At 39.4% G+C, this 19,544-nt stretch overlaps 1 protein-coding gene and 1 long non-coding RNA gene across 2 annotated transcripts; one reads left to right on the top strand and one right to left on the bottom strand.

The window, feature by feature from the left end:
- Positions 1-7,811: 7,811 nt before the first annotated feature.
- LOC110702512 lies at positions 7,812-14,473 on the bottom strand. The gene is made up of 3 exons (XR_002507470.1): positions 14,341-14,473; positions 11,838-12,100; positions 7,812-10,501 (listed from the first exon to the last, which is right to left on the bottom strand). It is a non-coding gene; the product is annotated as an uncharacterized LOC110702512 (long non-coding RNA).
- Positions 14,474-14,481: 8 nt separating this feature from the next.
- On the top strand, positions 14,482-19,252 carry LOC110702511 (zinc transporter 4, chloroplastic-like). The gene is made up of 4 exons (XM_021880232.1): positions 14,482-14,707; positions 14,810-14,870; positions 15,560-16,227; positions 18,264-19,252. The coding sequence occupies exons 1-4, from the start codon at positions 14,690-14,692 to the stop codon at positions 18,717-18,719; spliced, it is 1,203 nt and encodes a 400-aa protein (XP_021735924.1). The 5' UTR covers positions 14,482-14,689; the 3' UTR covers positions 18,720-19,252.
- The last annotated feature ends 292 nt before the right edge of the window (positions 19,253-19,544 follow it).

The following is a 19,544-nucleotide window of genomic DNA, read 5'->3' as shown; positions in this document are numbered from 1 at the left end:
TCTGAGCAAACTGTCAGACAGTTCATCTGGCAGAACATAATAACTCGGTTCGGCATCCCAAAAGTTTTTGTGTTCGACCACGGCAGACAGTTTGACAACCTGCCCTTGCGCCGATACACTGATCAATTCGGGATAAAATTGGCTTACTCCGCGGTTTGCCACCCTCAGAGTAATGGCCAAGCCGAAGCCGCGAATAAACAGATCCTTAACGCTTTCAGAAAAAGAGTAGAGGATCAAAAGTCCAAGTGGGTAGAGGAACTTCCGGGAACCCTCTGGTCACTCCGGACAACCGAGAAGGAGGCAACGGGGCATTCACCTTTTCAGCTGGTGTATGGATCCGAAGCAGTGCTTCCAGTGGAAGTGGGCTCAGAAAGCCTACGAGTGAATCTCTTCTCAGCCGAGGAAAATGAGCAGCTCATGAAAGAGTCCCTCGACTTCCTTGACGAGATTAGAGATCTAGCCCGAGAAAGGATGGCTGCACACAAGCTCAGAATGAGCAAGTCCTACAACCGAAGAGTCTATCAACGACCTCTCAGAGTTGGGGATTTAGTTTTGAGGAATGCTGCAGCTGTTCAAAAAAGTCGCATTCATGGCAAACTCTCAGCATCTTGGGAGGGGCCTTATGAAATTTATCAAGAGCTTCAGCCCGGTACCTTCAGACTCAAACAAATGGATGGCACCGAGCTGAAAAACCATTGGAATGCCGATGTGCTCAAAAAAATACTATGTGTAAATCCTTCGGATAGTACAATCTAGTCTTTATGCTTTCTACGGTTTTTCAAAAATTCAAGGTTTCATTCGGCGCTGTCCGGGGTATTGCATAATGATGCCTTGTACCTCGGCAAGCCGTAAAACCTGCCAAAAAAGGATACAAGCCCGAAGTATTGCATAGTGATGCCTTGAACTTCGGAGAATATGTTCCTTTGGGCAAAAAGGCCATAGACTTATCCGAAACATAGCCTAAAAAATAGGAACTGATAAAGCCCCGAAGTATTGCATAGTGATGCCTTGTACTTCGGATGAATCAGTTCCGGGTGGTAGTTGCAACTCTGAAGTATTGCATGATGATGCCTCGTACTTCAGATAAACTGCTGCCCCGGCATGGTGTTTCGGATAGTTGTTCCCTTGGATGAATTGAAGAAAGTGTCACAAGAGTACCATCTCTAGAGTGAAAACTCTCAGGTGGGAAATCAGTACTTTAAAAACAGATGTAGAAAATAAAGCAAAGTGTTCAAAGATCCTCGGCTTAGCCGAGAAAAATTATCAGCCATTCCAGAATTCAGAAGACCTCATCTTCAGATTTCTGGGGGGGCAGAGGGAAATAGAGAAATGGCACAACTGATCTAATACCCTTCAGCTCAGCCGAAGTTTGATACTTATGTCAGTTTTTTCACAAGTTGAAAACATCCGAGTACAAACGGCAAAAAGAAGTCTCAGCAGAAATGATTCTCGCTAGCCGAAGTTCTGCACTTAGCAAATATTTGAAAGATCATTCAAAGAAAGCAGTAAAGTGCGAAGACTGGTAAAGCGAAGAAAAAAAAAAAAATACACAAGAAAGCTGAGAAAGTGAACTTCTTTGAAATAAAAATGTTGAATTACAAAAACAGTCGGCAGCCGCCCACAAGCGGAAAGTAACAGCTGCCGAAATACGTACAGGCAAAATAAAAATATAATAAGCTGTTGTACGATAAGGCAAGCTGAAGCAAAAAAAAAACAAAAGGCAAAAATTCAGAAAGCGGCAAGTCTAAAGTTGAGCGCATGATGAACCGCAAGATTCTGAAGACGACTGCCCGAGTTCCTATGCTTCAGCCGGAGGATCAGACTGATCAGCGTTGAGTCCCATGGTGGCCTCAGCCCCAGCAGCAGAAGAGGCGGGCTTTGCACTTTGCCGAGCCTCCCTTTCCCTCTGCTCAGCTTCCAACTCCAGTCTTTCAGCTTCCTCTTCGGCTTCCTCAGCCTTAAGAATTTCAGCTTCAGCTGGAGTTGCATACTTCATGTGAGGGTCTTCGGGATTCTGGACCCACTCAGCACATTTAGACCAGTCCAGCTTCGGCTCAGCATGAAGGCAGAGTCTTCGGCATACTCGGAATCCGTTTCTGAAACCCATCTCATATTCCTCTTGGGTGTAAACACGGACTTTGAGTAAAGCCTCAGCATCAGCCAGCTTCTTCTGGGTCTCCTCCAAGTCCTCCTTGGATTTCTTCAGCTGTTCAGCGACTTTGGAGGAGGACCCCTTCAGCTCATTCAGCTCTTGCTGAATTTGGAAAGCCTTTGTCTGAGCTTGGGCCACTTCAACTTTCTGGATCAGCAGTTGATCCTCAGCCTCTTGGAATTTAGCTCTTTGAGCTTCAGCAGCAGCAGCAGCCTCTGAGAGTTGGACGTCTTTGGCCAAGAGCAACTCTTCAGCAGCCATTCGGCTGGCTTCAAGAGCCTCTAGACGCTGCTGCACTTCAGCTTGTGCAGCAGTTCCTTCTTGAATTCGGCTCTCAATAGCAGCCTTGAATTTGGAGACGTCCACTCCCATATGCTCCTGGAGGAATTTTTCCCCTTCCATCAGTGGGGGAAAAACCTCCATCTCCATAGCATCGCAGAAGGTTTTCAGAGCTTCGGCAGCTTTTTTACCGTACTCCTCAACCTCCTGCTGCTTCTCTTCAGCTGCTGCTTGCTTCAGCTTAGCAAGCTTAACTTCCTCTTCAGCCACCTTCCTTTCGTGCACAGCAGCGTCTACCCTATCTTGTAGGGTATCAATCAGCTCTACAGTGAGAGTCTGATTGTGCACGAACTGAAAACGGGGGCACAAGTTAAAAAAGTAAAAAATAATAGCTGAAAGGTTGAGTTCAGAAAGAAATCAAGGCAAGGAGAATTACCTGCATCATCAGCAGTTGGTTGGACCTGGCAGGGTCAGGAACTGATCTGCTGGATTCGCCCATCCCAGCAGTGGCCTTCAGCGACCAAATCCTTGCCCTATCTACTTCGGACAGGCCAGCAAAATCGCCGAAGTAGGCTGCAGCACCTTCTCGGTTCTGACCCCATATGAGGTCCCAGATGTGGTCTGGGACTGGAATTCGGGGGGCCGAGAAACCCATTTCTCCAGACTGCAGCGTCTGGAAGGAAGGGAAGGATGACGATGGAGCCTCTTTAGCTTTGGGTGGCTCAACGTCCTCCTCCTTCTCAGAAGAGTCAATTATTGTGACCTCTTCTTCTTCAGGTGTGAGGACGAAGGCCCCAACCTCTCTGGCAATGTCCGCCGTGAAACCCTCAGCACTGGGCATCACGGCGTCTCCATCCTTGTCCTCGGCGGCACTCTCTCGAGCTTCTTCCAGAACCTCTCCCTTAGGTTTGGGAGTTCTCTGATCCACCTCCATCTCGGGGGGTGGCGGAGAGGCCCTTGGGGGTGATTGAGGCGGTGGCCGGGGAACCCTCGGCGATCCATTGCCTTCCTCGGGTTCCCTTATTTCAACGCCGATGGTCATCGGCCTCCGCTGAAAGTCATGCGGGCCGATGATGGCCATTCTTCGGCGCCTCTTCTGAAGCGGCTGCTCGTCCATATCTGAGTCTGAAGACTCTTGTATTTGATCTTCGGGACGAACAGGAGCTTTGCCTTCTCTGTGTCTGTTACTCTCTTCAGACTGTAACAGACAGGGGGGAAGAAGAGTGTGAGTAAAAAAAAAAAAAAGAAGAAAGACAAAGTTAAGTCTAAAGGCTCACCGAGGTCTTCAGCAAAGCCTCGTCTTCTTCAGCTGCCCTAGCCGCAGCTTCTTCAGCAACTCTGGAGGACCCTTCTCCACCTTCACAAGCTTCAATAACCCGTGCAACCTCTTCGGCTGTACGGGCAGCTTCAGCTTCTTCTTCCAGCAGCTGAAACAAGGGATCCCTCTTCTTCCACCAAGGCTTCTGCCTCTGATACAGAGCAACAGCCTCAATTTGGAAGTGGGAAGAGTCCAGGTGAACCTCTCGGCGCCTTGGTTCAGTGATAGGGGGAGCCCGATCAGTTACGACTCGTTCTCGGTTGACGCCAAGGCGAGCGTAATCAATGCCGACGTTGGTCTCGTCCCGTTCTGAAAAAGAAAAGGGGAGAAGTCAATTCAGTTAGTTCGGCACATCACAAGAAAGCAAAATGAAAGAAGAAAAGAGATAATTAAAAGGCCTCGGCCCCAGCCGAAGAAGATTACCATCCCTAAACTTTCGGCTGAGGCCGACAGCTGCCAGCATATTCTCTTGGAAAACATAGTGCGTATCGGGGAGCCAAGTCTCCGGGATATGCTGCATTCGGCCGCTGCCTCCCCGGTTCGGCAGCTTGCCGAAGATGTTCTGCTGATTAAGGTTCGGGTCTGGCCCGCTATCTTCGGGAGGACCTAAACTTCCCATATCAGGATCCGGCTCGGCAAGATACCGGGGAGCGCTGAAAACGTAAGGGTGGCTCGGCTCCGTGGGTGCCCTAACCCAAATCCATTGACCTCTCCAGTCCTTGTCTGAAGAGTCGTTCGGCCACATGGTTAGGAACGGGGGCCGAGACTCAATCCGATACCACCCAGAGCCATGGCATCCGTGCCCACTTTGAATGTTTGGCACTAGCCGATGGAGCCTTTTGAAGCAATGCAGGTTCGGCACGTACCTGAAGAATTTGCAGACCCATAAGTACGTCATTACCCTTCGGATGCTGGTGGGGGTCAGCTGGCACAGGGAAATGTTGTAATGGATCAGCAAGTCTCGGACGAAAACGTCCAAAGGGAACCTCAGCCCATACTGAAGCTGTCTCGTGTACACCCCCACATACCCCGGGGGTGGACGATGGATTCTATCGGATGCTGAGGGCATTCGGCACCAATATCCATCAGCTTCAAAAATGCCGTAGTGCAACTCAATTTGCTCGGCAAATCGATATTGATCGGCGTTCTCTACCCACCATGAGTAGGGGCGGTTCTTTATCATGGCCGAAGCTACTTCGGCATCCTCCCACTCTGAAAACCCTGGGAGGATATCCCAAAGGACAGCGGGAACTTCATCATCCCGTCCTGAAGCGCTCACCCCCTCAGCCCTCTGAGGAGGAGCCGAAGAAATGGGAGTCGCCCTAACCCCTTCAGCAGGGTCAGACTCTGTCCTTCGTCCATTCCAGGTCCCAATCCTGTCCCTGGGATCGGGGATTAGCCTTGCTCTTCTTGGAGCACGGGCTCCACCTCTAACTCCCCTCACCATTGACGAATTTCGAAGGAAAAAGTCGAAAAAGGGGAAAGAGTGCAAAGTCGAAGAAAGATGAAATAAAATCAAAGGAATTTACCTCGATCTGAAGCAAAAGCCGCCGATTTACGAATTGGTAGTGACAAGTCTCAGCTTCTAAGCTTAATGCTCGGGGAATTTGCGAAGTTTTGATGCGGGCTCTTGAGCGTTCTTGAGAATTCTGGGTTTGTGTTGATGAATGAGTGGGGAGAGAAGACGCGCCTCTATTTATATCTCCAGAAATGGGAATTCAAGGAGTCTGCGTTTCAATTTCTCTCAAGCACCCCACTAAGTAACCGTTAAACACACGACCTTGCAGTTAAGTCGCCCACTACCCGTCCAACTTCCGCAATTATCCACATTAACTGTTGTTATCTCATTAATCATGGGTTAATTACGGTTTAAATTCACATTTTTGGATTAACAAATCATTCACTTCCCTCCTTTTCTGATTAAATCAAACCCGACCCGTCATCCTTCCAAATCGGGTCTGGGGGGCAAGTTGTTTGGGTCCAATTTAGTCCAATTGGGCCTGGTCACTGAATGATCCAATTAAAAGCCCAAGGTTAAGGTTCAACTCTCCAAATGTGCTGAAGTCAAAAATCAACATCCTCAAAGCCATGTCAAGGTCAGTCAACGGCCCAATCAGCTTGGCCCAGCCCAACTGACTTCCGGGCCCAATCCGCCTCCTTCATTAGCCAAGGTATAAAAGCCAACAATTTGGTCAATTCTTGGTAAGACAATAAAGCCTCAAGCAACTAAACTCTTGCACAGCTTTCTCTCTCTAATATACTGACTTAAGCATCGGAGGGGCCTTCCTCGGCGTCCCCCCCGAGGCTAGTTTACGTGTATTTGTTGTGCAGGAAACCCTCGGCTCCTGCGTCGTTCGGACCGAGACCAAGTTCCCTCAAGATAAAAGGATCTTCCGAGATTCGATTGTTTTCATCCGAAACACCACTAATTATGTCAAAAAAAAAAAAAACCTATGAATAGATATTTATCACCTTAAAATATTACTTTGTACAAGTTATAATTTTATTAAAATTCCAACTTGTTTAAATTTGAATTTAAATAAGCTATTAGCGAGACAAGCTCAAACAATATTTAACTTTTGCCAAACTTGAACAAGCATTAAGCATACTGAAATGTCGGTTGAGCTCGGCTCCAACTCATCTATTAACCCAAATAGGTCAACATCGGCTCGGCTCGGCTCGGCTCGTAGACATACATATATAGTATTATTAAGCCGCCCAATATTATACTGCATGCAATACATGGGAATTATTGACCAATCAACATGCTCTTCATAAGAGTACAGAGTATGAAAATGATGGAAATGGACTTTAGTTTAATTAAAAGGCCTGCCCCAGAAATAAACCAAAACATATTGGGACAATGATCTTAAGGAGCATATGTGGCCTTGTAAATTCTTAACCTCAGTCCAATTAGGTTGCTAAAAAAACGTTTCTAAATTATATGCATGAATTGAGATCATGTCATTCATGTCCCAAATTATACTACAAGTTGAGACTAGTCTATTGTCTTAATTTCCATTCCATCTCACGTTTCTGATCTTACACAGAGAGAGCAAGAAGCGCCGTAAGATAAGAACGTAGGAGGCCAGGGTGTAATTTTACATCTAGGTGTTGCGAACATCATTAACCTTAGACTTATTTCAAAATAATTTGTACTTGATGTAACGTATTTCATTTTCATATTAATCCCATCAATAAAAATCTCCATCTTAATCCAAGTTAAACAAGAAAAATTTGCATCCCTACTTAACACTTTAACACTCTAGGCTAATCTAGTAAAAACAAGTAAAATCAAATACCTCAAATAATCACTAATTAATCTAGTATAGTGCCAAATTATCCAAATCTAGTTTAAATAAGAGGTTTATATTTATCATCCTAATTTTTTGACTTAGATATTATTCCAAAAAGCAGAAGATTTTTTGCACCTGAAAACTTGAAATGGTGACAAAAGAGACGGATAGGAGGCAAAGGGGTAGGGAAAAAGGCAATATTATGTCTTTTGGTTAAGCTAAAAGCATTTTTTAATTTTAATTAGTGTTCTAATTATTTTATGACACTTGCCCTTTTAACATTTTATTAAATGCTACTCTTAATCCTATTAGCAAACTAGATATTGTTTTTATCCGCTTAAAGTATAAAGAAATGACTATATAATATTCATACTAAGCATAACAAGTTGCATAATAAGGTCGTTTTAGCTTTATCCATTAATCAAGATCTTAATGTTATCAACAGGCAAACTACTCTGGTTGTCTTACATGTGAGCAATGATAAAGTGGTTTAACTACTACAGTATTCAAGTTAGTCATCCACTTTGTTTCTGAAAGTGTGACATATATACATGTAAGTACATTTGCACATTCGCGAAGCCACTTAGATGCATGTGGTGTCGGTTACTCTATTAGAAATAAAGTCTATAATTAATTCTTTATACATAGTCGTGCATCGTTCAATTTTAGTAACGCAAGAGATAATCTGTAGCCGCCGTAACAGAGTACTAGTATTAGTATTACACATTAATAATGACTATCACTGCCATATCAAGCTTGATTAGCTTAGTTAAGTTAAAATATGAATATGAAGTAACAAAGAATTGAAATGGATGAAAGGAAAATGTTTGCACTGCGAAATACAGTTTTACAGATTACATGAAGAAAGTCAGAAACTATAATATAAGCTTTCCCAGCTTCTCTTTGCTGCTTCCACTAAGATCTTTTTTGCCTTTACAAAATCGCAGCAAAATAGATGAAGATGAAGCTGCAAAAAAGAAGCATAGAGGAAGGACTAACCCTATCATATTTCACAAACACAACATAACGCAACAGGTGGTCTGCTGCATCACAGTTCAATTCGGCAAAAAAATTGTACTAGTACAATATATATAGTTCTAAAAGCTTAAATTGTTGCTCAGATACCTTGCTGTGTCATTCAGGTCTGAAAACTCAAATATTCCAGAAAACCACAGAAATAGGTTTTTTTTTTCCTTCATTATCTTTTTTCCGATCCTTTTGGGGGAAGAAGGGTGAAAGAACACCATCTGTTCAAACATCAGACAACCATTGTTGGACCATCAGGTTTGACAGAGTTTTGCCCTCCAAGGAGCCATAAGCTTCAGTGCACCAAACACGCATTTCTTATACGAGAAGTCTTCCAAAGTTTCACCATCCCTCTCCAAAACGAAGCACTGTGTCACGTGCCGACTACTTTGCCCTAGTCACGCACCGTGCGCCACCAGCTTACAGTCCGTCGTAAGACGAGTTAGGCTTTGTCCCTTGGCACTAACTCCTTGTGCCCACGTAGCACAACTCCTTGTGCTGCTAGTATAAGTTTGCTAGCACGATCCCTTTGTGCTAACAAGTCCCCTTTGGTTGAACTAAGCACTCACCCTTAGTGCCTTAGTCCGAATTTACGACTAAGTGTCGTAGACAATTGAGCACCCAAGCTATCACCCTTGCTGGTATGCCCGATCACTCACTTGGCACCCTCGTGCCTTAGTTTTCCTCACACTCTCTAAGTGTTGGAAGGAAAGGATTGAGTTGCAAGAGAACACAAGTGCTTAAGAAAGACTTTTTGTATTGCTCTCAACTTAAATGTACAAATGATGCCTTGGAGCCTATTTATAGTGCTCCTCCCTACTTACAACCTATATCTAGAACGTTCCTAACCTCCTCAAATGGAGGGTTCTAGACTACAAGGATCTAGAGTGTTCCCACCTCCTTAGGAAATACATACATGGAGGTTTTCTACAAGCTTCCTTCCTAGAATGCTAAGGACTAACCTAGAACATTCTAGAACTTTACATACAAAATGTACATACATAGAAGACCCTAGAGACTTCTAAGATGCACTAGATGAACCTTGAATATTCTAGAGACATCCCTTCTAGAATACTCCTCCAAAAGAACCCCGTAGATAGCTCCGGAACCTTCTAGAAGCTTCTCGCGTTTTCCGGGCTACCTGCTGCACAAACTTGTATTTCGGGACCTCGTCTCGGAAAACCGACACCACCATCGTCTTCCTTGGCCCAAAATACGGTGGACCCCCAAATTTGAGCCCATTTAGAGCCCACTTGCTCGTCCAAATGGCCCATTATTGTGTTACTGTCAAGTGGGTGTTCACTAGTATTTTAAGCAAGGTGCTAAATAAAGCTCTTTAGGGGGAAGTGCTTAGCTGAGCACCAAGGCAAGCCCCCTAGCCCCGATTGTTGCCTTGCTGCCTAGTGACCCTCTTGACGTCCCTCCTTGGTGTGGGAGATGACCCGTGACAACTGGCTGTCTTTGAATTCAGCCTGATGACCAACCTGTAACCACACAGCTCTTAAAGGGTCAGAATAAATTGTTCAAACATTTTGTAATGACACTTTCTGTTAGAAAAATTAAACATATTCAGAGGCAGAAGTCTATACAATTCACTTTCATCATATACACAAAAGGGAGGAAAATGTACAGTATATGGCTTCAGTTATATTTCCTTTTACAGTCCAATATTATGCATCACACAAATTTGAATCATATAACTATAGATATTGTATTGTTTCTATCCTTCTATAAAAAAAAATTCACATCCCTTGTTCAAAAATCATGACAACAATTACTACATACTTCATACCTTGTATAATTCACTCCCTCTGTCCCTAAAACAAACCATGTATTTATTTTAAGCCATCTCGATTACAATTTTCCTTCAACATCTGCTTCAGAGAGCTAATACTGGGTGAGGAAAGAACTCTCAAGACGACACATGTGAGATGAGAAGAATAGTTAAAAGTTTCAATAACAAATAAACATTCACCAAAATGACCAGACAGATCAGCTAATGCAAGAATAGGGATACACATGAAGTAAAGTCAGCTTTTCAGAGAATTTTAAGACGAGGGGAAAAAATGAGCATTCCTGGGTTACGAATGATACCCATAACTGAAAATTCCAAAGGCAAACATTGGCAGAGGAAAAATTTAGAGGTGTTTTGAAGTACTAGCATTACAGCCTTAACAGGTGCCTATAAAGAATCACAAAAGCCTAGACAGGATGCAAATATACAGAAAACCAGAATAACCAATTACCAAGGCAATCATGCAGACTTTACATGCTCGACAGTGGAAGCGGGATTCAACAAGACACAAGCAACTGTACATCTGATAATGGGAAGAAGAGGAAAGAAGAGCTTGCCTTAAAAATGTGGGTGGATTTTTAAAGCTGTCAGCGACATTGCCTTGTGCAAGTCACTCAACTTCTCATCATTGCATTCTTGTATCAAAATCGAGGCACATGAGAATATAATATAACCAAGAACAAACTTTGATAAAAAAATCTGTGAAGAGCTCAGGCAGCATAAAATCGAAGTCAGGCAGAACCGCAGAACCAAACTGAAGTCATACAAAAGGCAATAAGTTGCCCATAAAAATAGTCATATAGCACATACCAGTTGTTACTTTTCTAAGTAGATTCTAAACACATATTGCAGGATTAAATCACAATGTTAATCCTGTAAAATGCATTATAGACATTTATGATGGGGCGTTCATAGCTCATATAGAATTCCGTGCTAAGTCCACTGACAGACATATACTAAGGTGTAAGAGTTGTGTAAGAGTGTGCAATCCAATTACAGGAACACCTCTTTGTTCACATCACCAGCATATGGGCCAAAGCAGGAAGTAAACAGGTTGCTAAGTTGCATACTAAAGTATATAATGTGGCAACATACTAAGAGGATGAACTTCAGAAAATAACTGGAGAATTTGGAAGTCTGCAGCCAATTTTTTTTTCCAAATCACATCACATATTACAAAATCCCAGAAATTAAATTTATGATAGTTCATATTCAACTTTAAAAGGTAAATATGGGTTCTCTAACTGGCAACTACTAAGTTCACAATATTCACAATCAAAACTTGAAATTTAATTAATGTTGACCAATATATGATTGCAATTTAGCAAAAAATTTCACAACTCAACCAATTTTGGAACTAATTTTTAAACATAATAATTTTTTCACATATAAAATTTTTTAAGTAGTCGTTTGAAATATGACTATCATAATGTTTTAATGATTATATATTTCATAATTGACATATTTTTTCCAAGTAATTAATTATATTACTTTATTAATGGTATTAAATATTATTATCAATATTTTTTTTAAATTTATCAAATTTTTAGTTTTATTTATGTAAATTTTATTCTTATTTTATAGTTACTCAAAAAATATTTATTTTATGTTGGATTAAAATTTTCAAAATTTATATTTACATTGTAGATATTATTAGACTAATTGTGGCCATTTTATAACGTGAAAAATAAACCGATCATATTATATATCATTAAAATAATATGGTAGTTCCCTCAAAAAAAAAAAAAAAATGGTAGTCATTTTTCAAATGACTGCTATTTCACATAATATACCCGGAAAGCAATGGAGTAGTACATACTCAGAAGATAGAAATTGTGCAAAACATATCTTCATGAAATTATATTGGTAGAATAATCAAGAACCTAATTTGTAATAGAACACTAGTAGAATATTTGGTAAAATTGCAAGAAATAATAGAATATAAAAGGGAAAAGAGAAGACATGACATACCAAACACAGAGTAATTGCTTAGGAGAAGCAAAGAGAGCAATATCAGCTTCAAGAATGTTCTGACAGTGTGATTCAACAACAGAAAGACCTGATTCCTAAGGCCATTTTCAGCATCTTCACTAAAATTTCAGCTTCCCTGTTTTTATAGTGGGATTTGATTATGTGGCGAAATAAAACTTGTAGTGTTCATCGCATCTAGAAATCTTGGGTTCTTTGGTTTTTCGAAGCAAAAATCACGAGTTTTTTCAATTCCATATGACTACCTAAAAGTGAAAGCAGCATTAAGTTAGTTTCTGTTACATCAATAACAAAAAGAATAAGACAATTGGAAATGCTAGATAGAGTAGTCAATCAAGTCATTCACTGGCACTACTCATCTGTTATTCCCTTTGCTTCTTGTGCTATTCTTATTTATATTTATTGAAACAAAAGAAAATGACACAGATGAGAAATATTTGACAGCGAGCTTTTAAGATACACAAAACATGGCACAACAAAACGAAAGATCAATCCTTCCTAACAATCTAAAAAGCAAGATAACAGACCACAAAACCAGACTCTTGAAGCCTTTAGACAGTTGAACTATTTCTGTAACAATGTTTGAGAAGTTATAATGGATCAACATAAATTCATACATTCCAAGAAGTTACAATCAACAGTTAGACTATTTCTGTAACATCGTTTTAGAAGTTATAGTTAGACTCTTAAATCTCACGATCTATATTCTGGGATTTTACGATCCACATAAATTCATATAATCAACTTAACCACTTAGTAAGCATGATTAATTGCTCTAATAGTAAATAGAAAGTATTAATAAAATTTATCATTTTAAAACACTCAGTAATACAATGCTAATAATTCAATAAGAAAATCACTAGACTAAGTAAAATATTTATACGACAGACGCTAAAGAAACTCGCTTATAAGACTACTTGTTTAGACAACAATTCTAACACATCTAAACTACTCTTGTAATTGTGCAACTCACTGACTAGCATAAAAAAAAAAAAAAAAACAAGAGGAAGCAAAAGTGCAGCAAAGGAAACTTAAAATCAATTCAGCATGCTACACACAGCCTCACAAACTAGGCAACCCAAAGAGCCCCAACACTCATGTTAACCAACAACCAGCAGCCACTTTTTCACCCAACACACCCATTTCAGTCTTCTGTCCCCTGTAACCTCTGCACTTGCTGCCCAAACTGCAGTCACACCCAAGAAAACTTCTTGTACTCTTGTAGCATCACACCATACTAAAACAGCCCTGTGACTACAACACCTACACTATTCGCACACAACACACAGACTAACACAACCCTTACCGGCCAAGACTCCCTTGCAATCCCCTAAACATACACAACAACACAACTAATACCCCACAAGGTCTCAAGCACAGATCAATTCTTGTACAGACCAAACGTGCAACACAACAATAACAATTCTGCCACAACACAAACCTTACGGATAATCACCAATCAACTAGAGCAAATAATCCTGCTGCAAAGGCCGGGCCTTTTACCCAGGAAAAGGCCAATTAGCAGGTAAAATAATACAGTTACTGTCACTACCTATACCTTAAAACACATTGCAGTAGGCAATATCTAAAAGAACAATCAATAGGTTTGGCTTCTTAATAGAGTGGCAGCCTTCCAAATTTACTCTCATTCTCTATATACATCTTTTGGAGTCCTCTACAGTGTTTTACTTCTCCAGACTCGAGCTAACTATTGTTTTAATCTGTATAGAAGTAGTCAAGTACTACCTCCGGTCCAAATTACTCGCAACTTTGAACCTTTACTAACAATTTTCACACAATAATTGCAATTGACCTTCTTATGCTACTCATTACTTAATGGCATGATGCTGACTATTGCCAAGGCAAGCAAGCAAAAGCAAAGACGTCATTCCCATCAAAGACATTACTTGAAAATTTGGATCTCCAATTTACATCACACTTTACAAAAATCCCAGAAACTAAAATCACCATCATTTCATATCCAACTTTACAAGGTAAATTGGTTCGTTTTTCTCTAATTCACAACCACTATGTATACGAATCACACAATATTCACAATCAAAACTCGACGATTTTATAATTGCAATTTGGCAAATAAATTGCCTAAATCAACCAATTTTGGCACTAATTCTTAAACATCAACAACATTTTATATAAGTAGGATAATCAAGAACCAATTTTTAATAAATTACAAGTAAATTGAGCAAGATTGCAAGAATTAACGAAACATAAAAGGGACAAGAGAAAACATAACATACGAAAACCCAAAAGAATACTGCAGTTACTATTTAAAAATCAATACTTAATAAATTCAGTGAGGCGTTTCATCAAACACCTTGCAAACAGTCGCAATACCCAGCTTGCCGCCAAAACACGTCACACAACAAATTACAAAAAAATAAAAATTAAATCTTTAAAAATAACTTCAACTTAATACTTGCAATTAATTAATTAATTAATTAAAGAAGAGAGAGAAAATAATTACCCAAAAAAATGAGGAAAAAATGTCGACATTCTTAACACATTCTCTCCCCAAAAAGTCACCTTTATTGGTTGAACAATTCTGAAATGAAAAACCATGTTCTTGATAAATGTCGACATTGTTAATCCACATTTCTTGTTCACCTCTTTATTATCATCATCCCCTGTTAATCCAAAAATTCCTAGAGAGAGAAAGTAGAAAAGGGGTTTTCTCTCTCTAACTATCTATCATTCTTTCCAACAAATTGCGAATTGAATTACGCAAAAATTTTCCCGTAATTCGAGAATCGTGTCCTTAAAAAAAAATATACCCTTTTTATATAAAACCCTTTTTATCACTTGTATTTCTTCCCATGTCTTCCTTCTTCCAGGTTTGTTTGTTTTTCTTTTCTTTTCTTTTTCTCTCAAAAATAATTAAAAAAATTGAGTTGAGTTTTGATTTCAATTTTAATGGGTTTTAATTTCTCAAACAGGATTTCTTGTTCCCAATACTCAGCCTCAACCCCATCAGGGAAAACTTTAATGTGTTGTCAGGTATACTTACTATTTTAGACTCGTTTCGATTTAACTGTTACGTTACTAGTTCAAGTTACAAGTACTCGTATTTCATCTTTTGTTTGAATGTTACCTTGTTGGGGTCGTCATTTAGTTGTTTACATATGCATATATGCTATTACTTCAAATTACACTATTTGTAATTGTTTGATGAGTATTTCAAAATTTTAAACCGTCCTTATTTTGTTGTTAATCCGTTAAAATACATGTAACTATTTTAGTATTTTGGTATGTCATCCTTCAACGTCACCTGTCATTAAGTATGTCGTGTCTACATTACTAGTTCGAATTACACTGTCAATTTTGGTCCAACCGAGATTTGATGGGATTTTCTTAGGGGGGAAACAAATATTTTTGCACCCCTAAACAAAGTTGATTTTCTTGGATCTTTTTCCCTCTTTATAAAAATCAATGTTCTTTTTTCTGTCTTATATAGTACTCCGTAACATCAATTTCAGAGTTATGGGACCATTTATCTGCGAATTTAATTCCAACTTGAACTCCTCGACAAGCGAAAATCCCCATAACAATAAATGATTGAACAATGAGAACTCTATTTTATCGCCATTTTGATAAAAGAACAAGAACAACACTCTGTTTTCTGGCTAACTAAGTGAGGAAATTATTGGAATATAACAATCTTGGCATTGTGTTTTTACCAAATTTAGGTACCCTTTTGAGGCAATTTCAAGAATCAATGTCTAATACCACCTGTAAATTGTCTGATTCGATGTGTCGCGACGACACGGCCGCATTGACACTTAAACTGGTGGCAATTGGGTCTATTTTGGTGGCCGGAGCAACGGGGATTACGATTCCGTTGCTCGGCCGGAGAAAGAGTTTTCTTGCTACTGATGGGAATCTATTCATAGCAGCAAAGGCATTTGCTGCGGGTGTTATACTTGCTACTGGGTTTGTACACATGCTGCCTGATGCTGGTCAAAATCTTACTAACTCATGTTTACCAACTCACCCGTGGTCGGATTTTCCGTTTTCGGGTTTTATTGCAATGATGGCAGCATTGGTGACATTGCTGGTGGATTTTGTTGGGACACAGGTGTATGAGAGGAGAGCAGAGAGAATGAAGAGGAAAGGGGATGGGTTGGGGCTTGATGGGTCACTTGACTCGGTTTCGGCTGCCGGGGTTTTACCGGCTGATAGGATGGTGGTGAGTAGTGGAGGAGGGAGCATTGTGGGGATTCATGCTCATGAACATGGTCATGATGGTAATGGGGTTGATGGACATGTTGTTGAAGTGTATGATGATGGTCATGGACATGGACATTCTCATAGCTTTGGTGGAGATAGTAATGCCCGCCATGTGGTCATTTCTCAGGTACATTTAATGCTTTCTTTTAATATTCGGCTTTGCTAAAGTCTTGTATGAAGTAGTCTCACAATTATGACGTTGTGAGAGTAACGTTTAACTAGAATTAAATAAATTAGTATGAAACAGTCTCGACACATTCATTGGTTTTGAGGGTTTATGTATGGAAGTGGTAGTATTTGCTTATATTTAATTAAATAAGTTGGTATGAAAATTGAAAAGGTCTCAACTTATTCATTGGTTTAGGGGTTAATGTATGGAAATGATAGTATTTGCTTATCTTATCTTGTACACCAATTTGCAACTTGTTAGCTTCAAATGACATATATACATGTATGGTGTGCATTTTCCATTAGCTATCAAATTACTTCTATGGTGTGCACGTACAAGGCAGGTGTCTCACTGGTCCCTTGCATTACTTCACAATTTTTGTTTGAATTTTAGTTTGTCATCTAAAAAGCCATCGTACGGCTGTTTTTATTTATTTATCTTTCTATGGAGTATATGATGTCTCGAGGTGACGACCATTATGGATTGATTAGTTAAGATTCGTTTTAGTGTTTTCTTTAAGCAAGTAGTCTTTTCTTTGGTGTGTAGAAATATTCAATGGTTGATAGCAAAAGTAAATCTAGTAGGGCTATTACAAAATACAATCACGTCACGTTTGTATAGTAGAGCATTAGCAACTTAGCAATTTTCTTGGCCCTCCTTTCTTCTAATAGAAAAAGTCACCTACGATTTGAGTAATGGTCACAGACTCACAGTCGATCATGAACCCTTCATATCTATTTTAAATTGGGATTTTACTATTTTAGCGAGTGCAAGTGACTATTTCAAAGAGACCGAGTGTATTTCACTGATAAAAGAACTCATTTAGGACAATGGATACACTGTAATTGACTTATTAGATAATAGTTTTCATTTTTTACTTATAAATTATTAGAATATACACTCCTTTTTTATTTGTAATAAGTTATAAATTTTGATGATTTCTTTAGCTCTCATAAAACAAACTAACCTCTAAATTTGTACTGGGGTATTCAACTAGTTAGAACTTTGAAGATATTTTAGGATGCCTCAAATAAGTTTGCCTAAAAAAGTTTAAGTTGGGCAATTCCCTTGATATTTTTGGTTTTTTTCTTAAAAAATATTTCTATTTATTTTTTGTTCTCTAAAGTTTGTTTAAGTAAGTTCTTTGAATCAAAGAGGTTTCGTAAAAACCAAAAAAATAAATAAAAAAATAAATAATAAATAAAAAATCAAGAGGTGTTTTTTTACTCAAAGCAACTAAGCCAAATCTTGTGGCATATACTGTTAGATGGTCCTTTTTGAGCTTTATTAAAAAATAAGATTCTATTGCTAAAGACTAAATTAGCGGACGAGCTTTTTCTTTCTGAGCATATGGTTCGTTGAGTAAGAAACAGTAGGAAAAGATAGAAAGTCTACTTGAACAATTATTGATTCTCCATTAATCAGTTGTAGAATCTTGGACCAATGTATTTTTAAGGGTATGGAACAAAAGGGAAAAGGGGGGAACGTATCTGGCGTCTTGTCGAAATGGTTTTTATTACTAGTATTACTTTTTGCCTTTCATCTTTAAGCAATTCTCAATGACCAGGGATTTTAAGTAAGTTAGAGTTGAAAGATACTGAAATTAGTATCTAATCGAATGTCATACACGAGTTTTTGTTATAGATGCTGAGGACTGTTTCAAAAGCACTGATCTTTTTTATAGTGAGTGGTTTCAGCTATTTTAGATAAAAGAAAGTGGATTTAGCATAGTGTAAGTTCTGGTCCTTTGCTCTGCCTCATGAAGTGTTTGAAGAGCTAAACCGCCCCAAGCCAGGAAGCAATGCCGCTTAGATACAGGAACCGTATTTTTGTAGCTAATATGTTGGAGCATTTGGAAGCTCATTAATGCTAAATAATACCTTTTTACATTGATGGAAGTATGAAGAGCTTGTTTATTGTTTCCCCTGCTTTATATGCACTTTTCTTTTTCTTAAAATAAATATTTTGCTTATATTATATTCTTGTGTATGCAGGTTTTAGAGCTTGGAATTGTTTCACACTCGGTCCTCATTGGATTATCCTTAGGAGTGTCACACAGCCCTTGCACAATAAAACCATTGGTTGCTGCATTATCCTTCCATCAATTCTTCGAGGGCTTTGCCCTTGGAGGTTGTATTGCTCAAGCCCAATTCAAGGATAAGTCCACCATTATCATGGCCTGTTTCTTCGCGCTTACAACTCCTGCAGGCATTGCTGCAGGTATCGGCCTTGCCTCCTTTTACAACCCAGCTAGCCCAAGAGCCCTCATAGTTGAGGGAATTCTCGACTCTATATCAGCAGGGATCCTAGTCTATATGTCCTTGGTTGACCTAATAGCAGCTGATTTCATGAGTAAGAAAATGAGATCAAACACAAGACTCCAGGTTGTGTCTTATGTCGCTCTTTTCATGGGAGCTGCTTTAATGTCATCGCTTGCTGTCTGGTCGTAATCTATTGGTAAACTTTAACCTAATGTGACGTTTTTGGAATTTGTGTGTGTTTTGTTTAACTGCTGCCCATAAATCACAACTGGGGAGTTCTTTTTAGAGCCCGGTTATCGATTGTTTCATGCTTAACGAGCCTGGTAAATTGAAGATGTATCTGCATATCTGCTTGGAGGGAAGTGTGGTTTTAAGTGGGGAGGAGGAGAATATCTACTGGGCATTAAGTGTGAATTTTTGTACTGCCTGTACAGTGCTGTGTGGCTGTGTATACCGGTTACCAACCGAAGTTTTTGTTCCGTGACCGTGAAACTGGAATTGTTGCCTGCGCTAACTAGATAAAGGAAAGGAAAATGATGAAGATGATAAAGACTGATCAACAGTATACTATCTTATACAGTACAAAGTAACTCTCTGTAAATATGTATTTTGAAATTTTTGCCAGTAAATGCTATTGTAACAGTATTGTACCATTTACCAAATATGTTTTCTATACTCTTAATCTCTTACTAAATGCAAAGTTTCATATTTGAGCTTTTAGATAAGATGTATAATTGCATTGGTGTTTTGACTGGCCTTTGAATCAAAAAGTTATCCAGTAAAGGAAACATGATTAGTAATAAATTACTAGTAAGAACGTATAGCGGCAACCAGGATGGCTATCAATGGATAATGACTCTAGAATTCGGAATTTGCACGCTTAAGCTAGTCCGAAATGAGAAGTGGGTTTAGAAACCAGTTATGAGTTATACAAAGACTAGGTAGGTTAATCAGTATATCCCGATTCCCGCTACGCACCTTGCTTTCGTCAATAAATTACTATCACAACTAATA

Source organism: Chenopodium quinoa, unplaced genomic scaffold (genome assembly GCF_001683475.1).
Source record: "Chenopodium quinoa cultivar QQ74 unplaced genomic scaffold, ASM168347v1, whole genome shotgun sequence".
NCBI classification, from domain to species: domain Eukaryota; kingdom Viridiplantae; phylum Streptophyta; class Magnoliopsida; order Caryophyllales; family Amaranthaceae; genus Chenopodium; species Chenopodium quinoa.
This window is presented reverse-complemented; position numbering and strand designations above follow the sequence as displayed.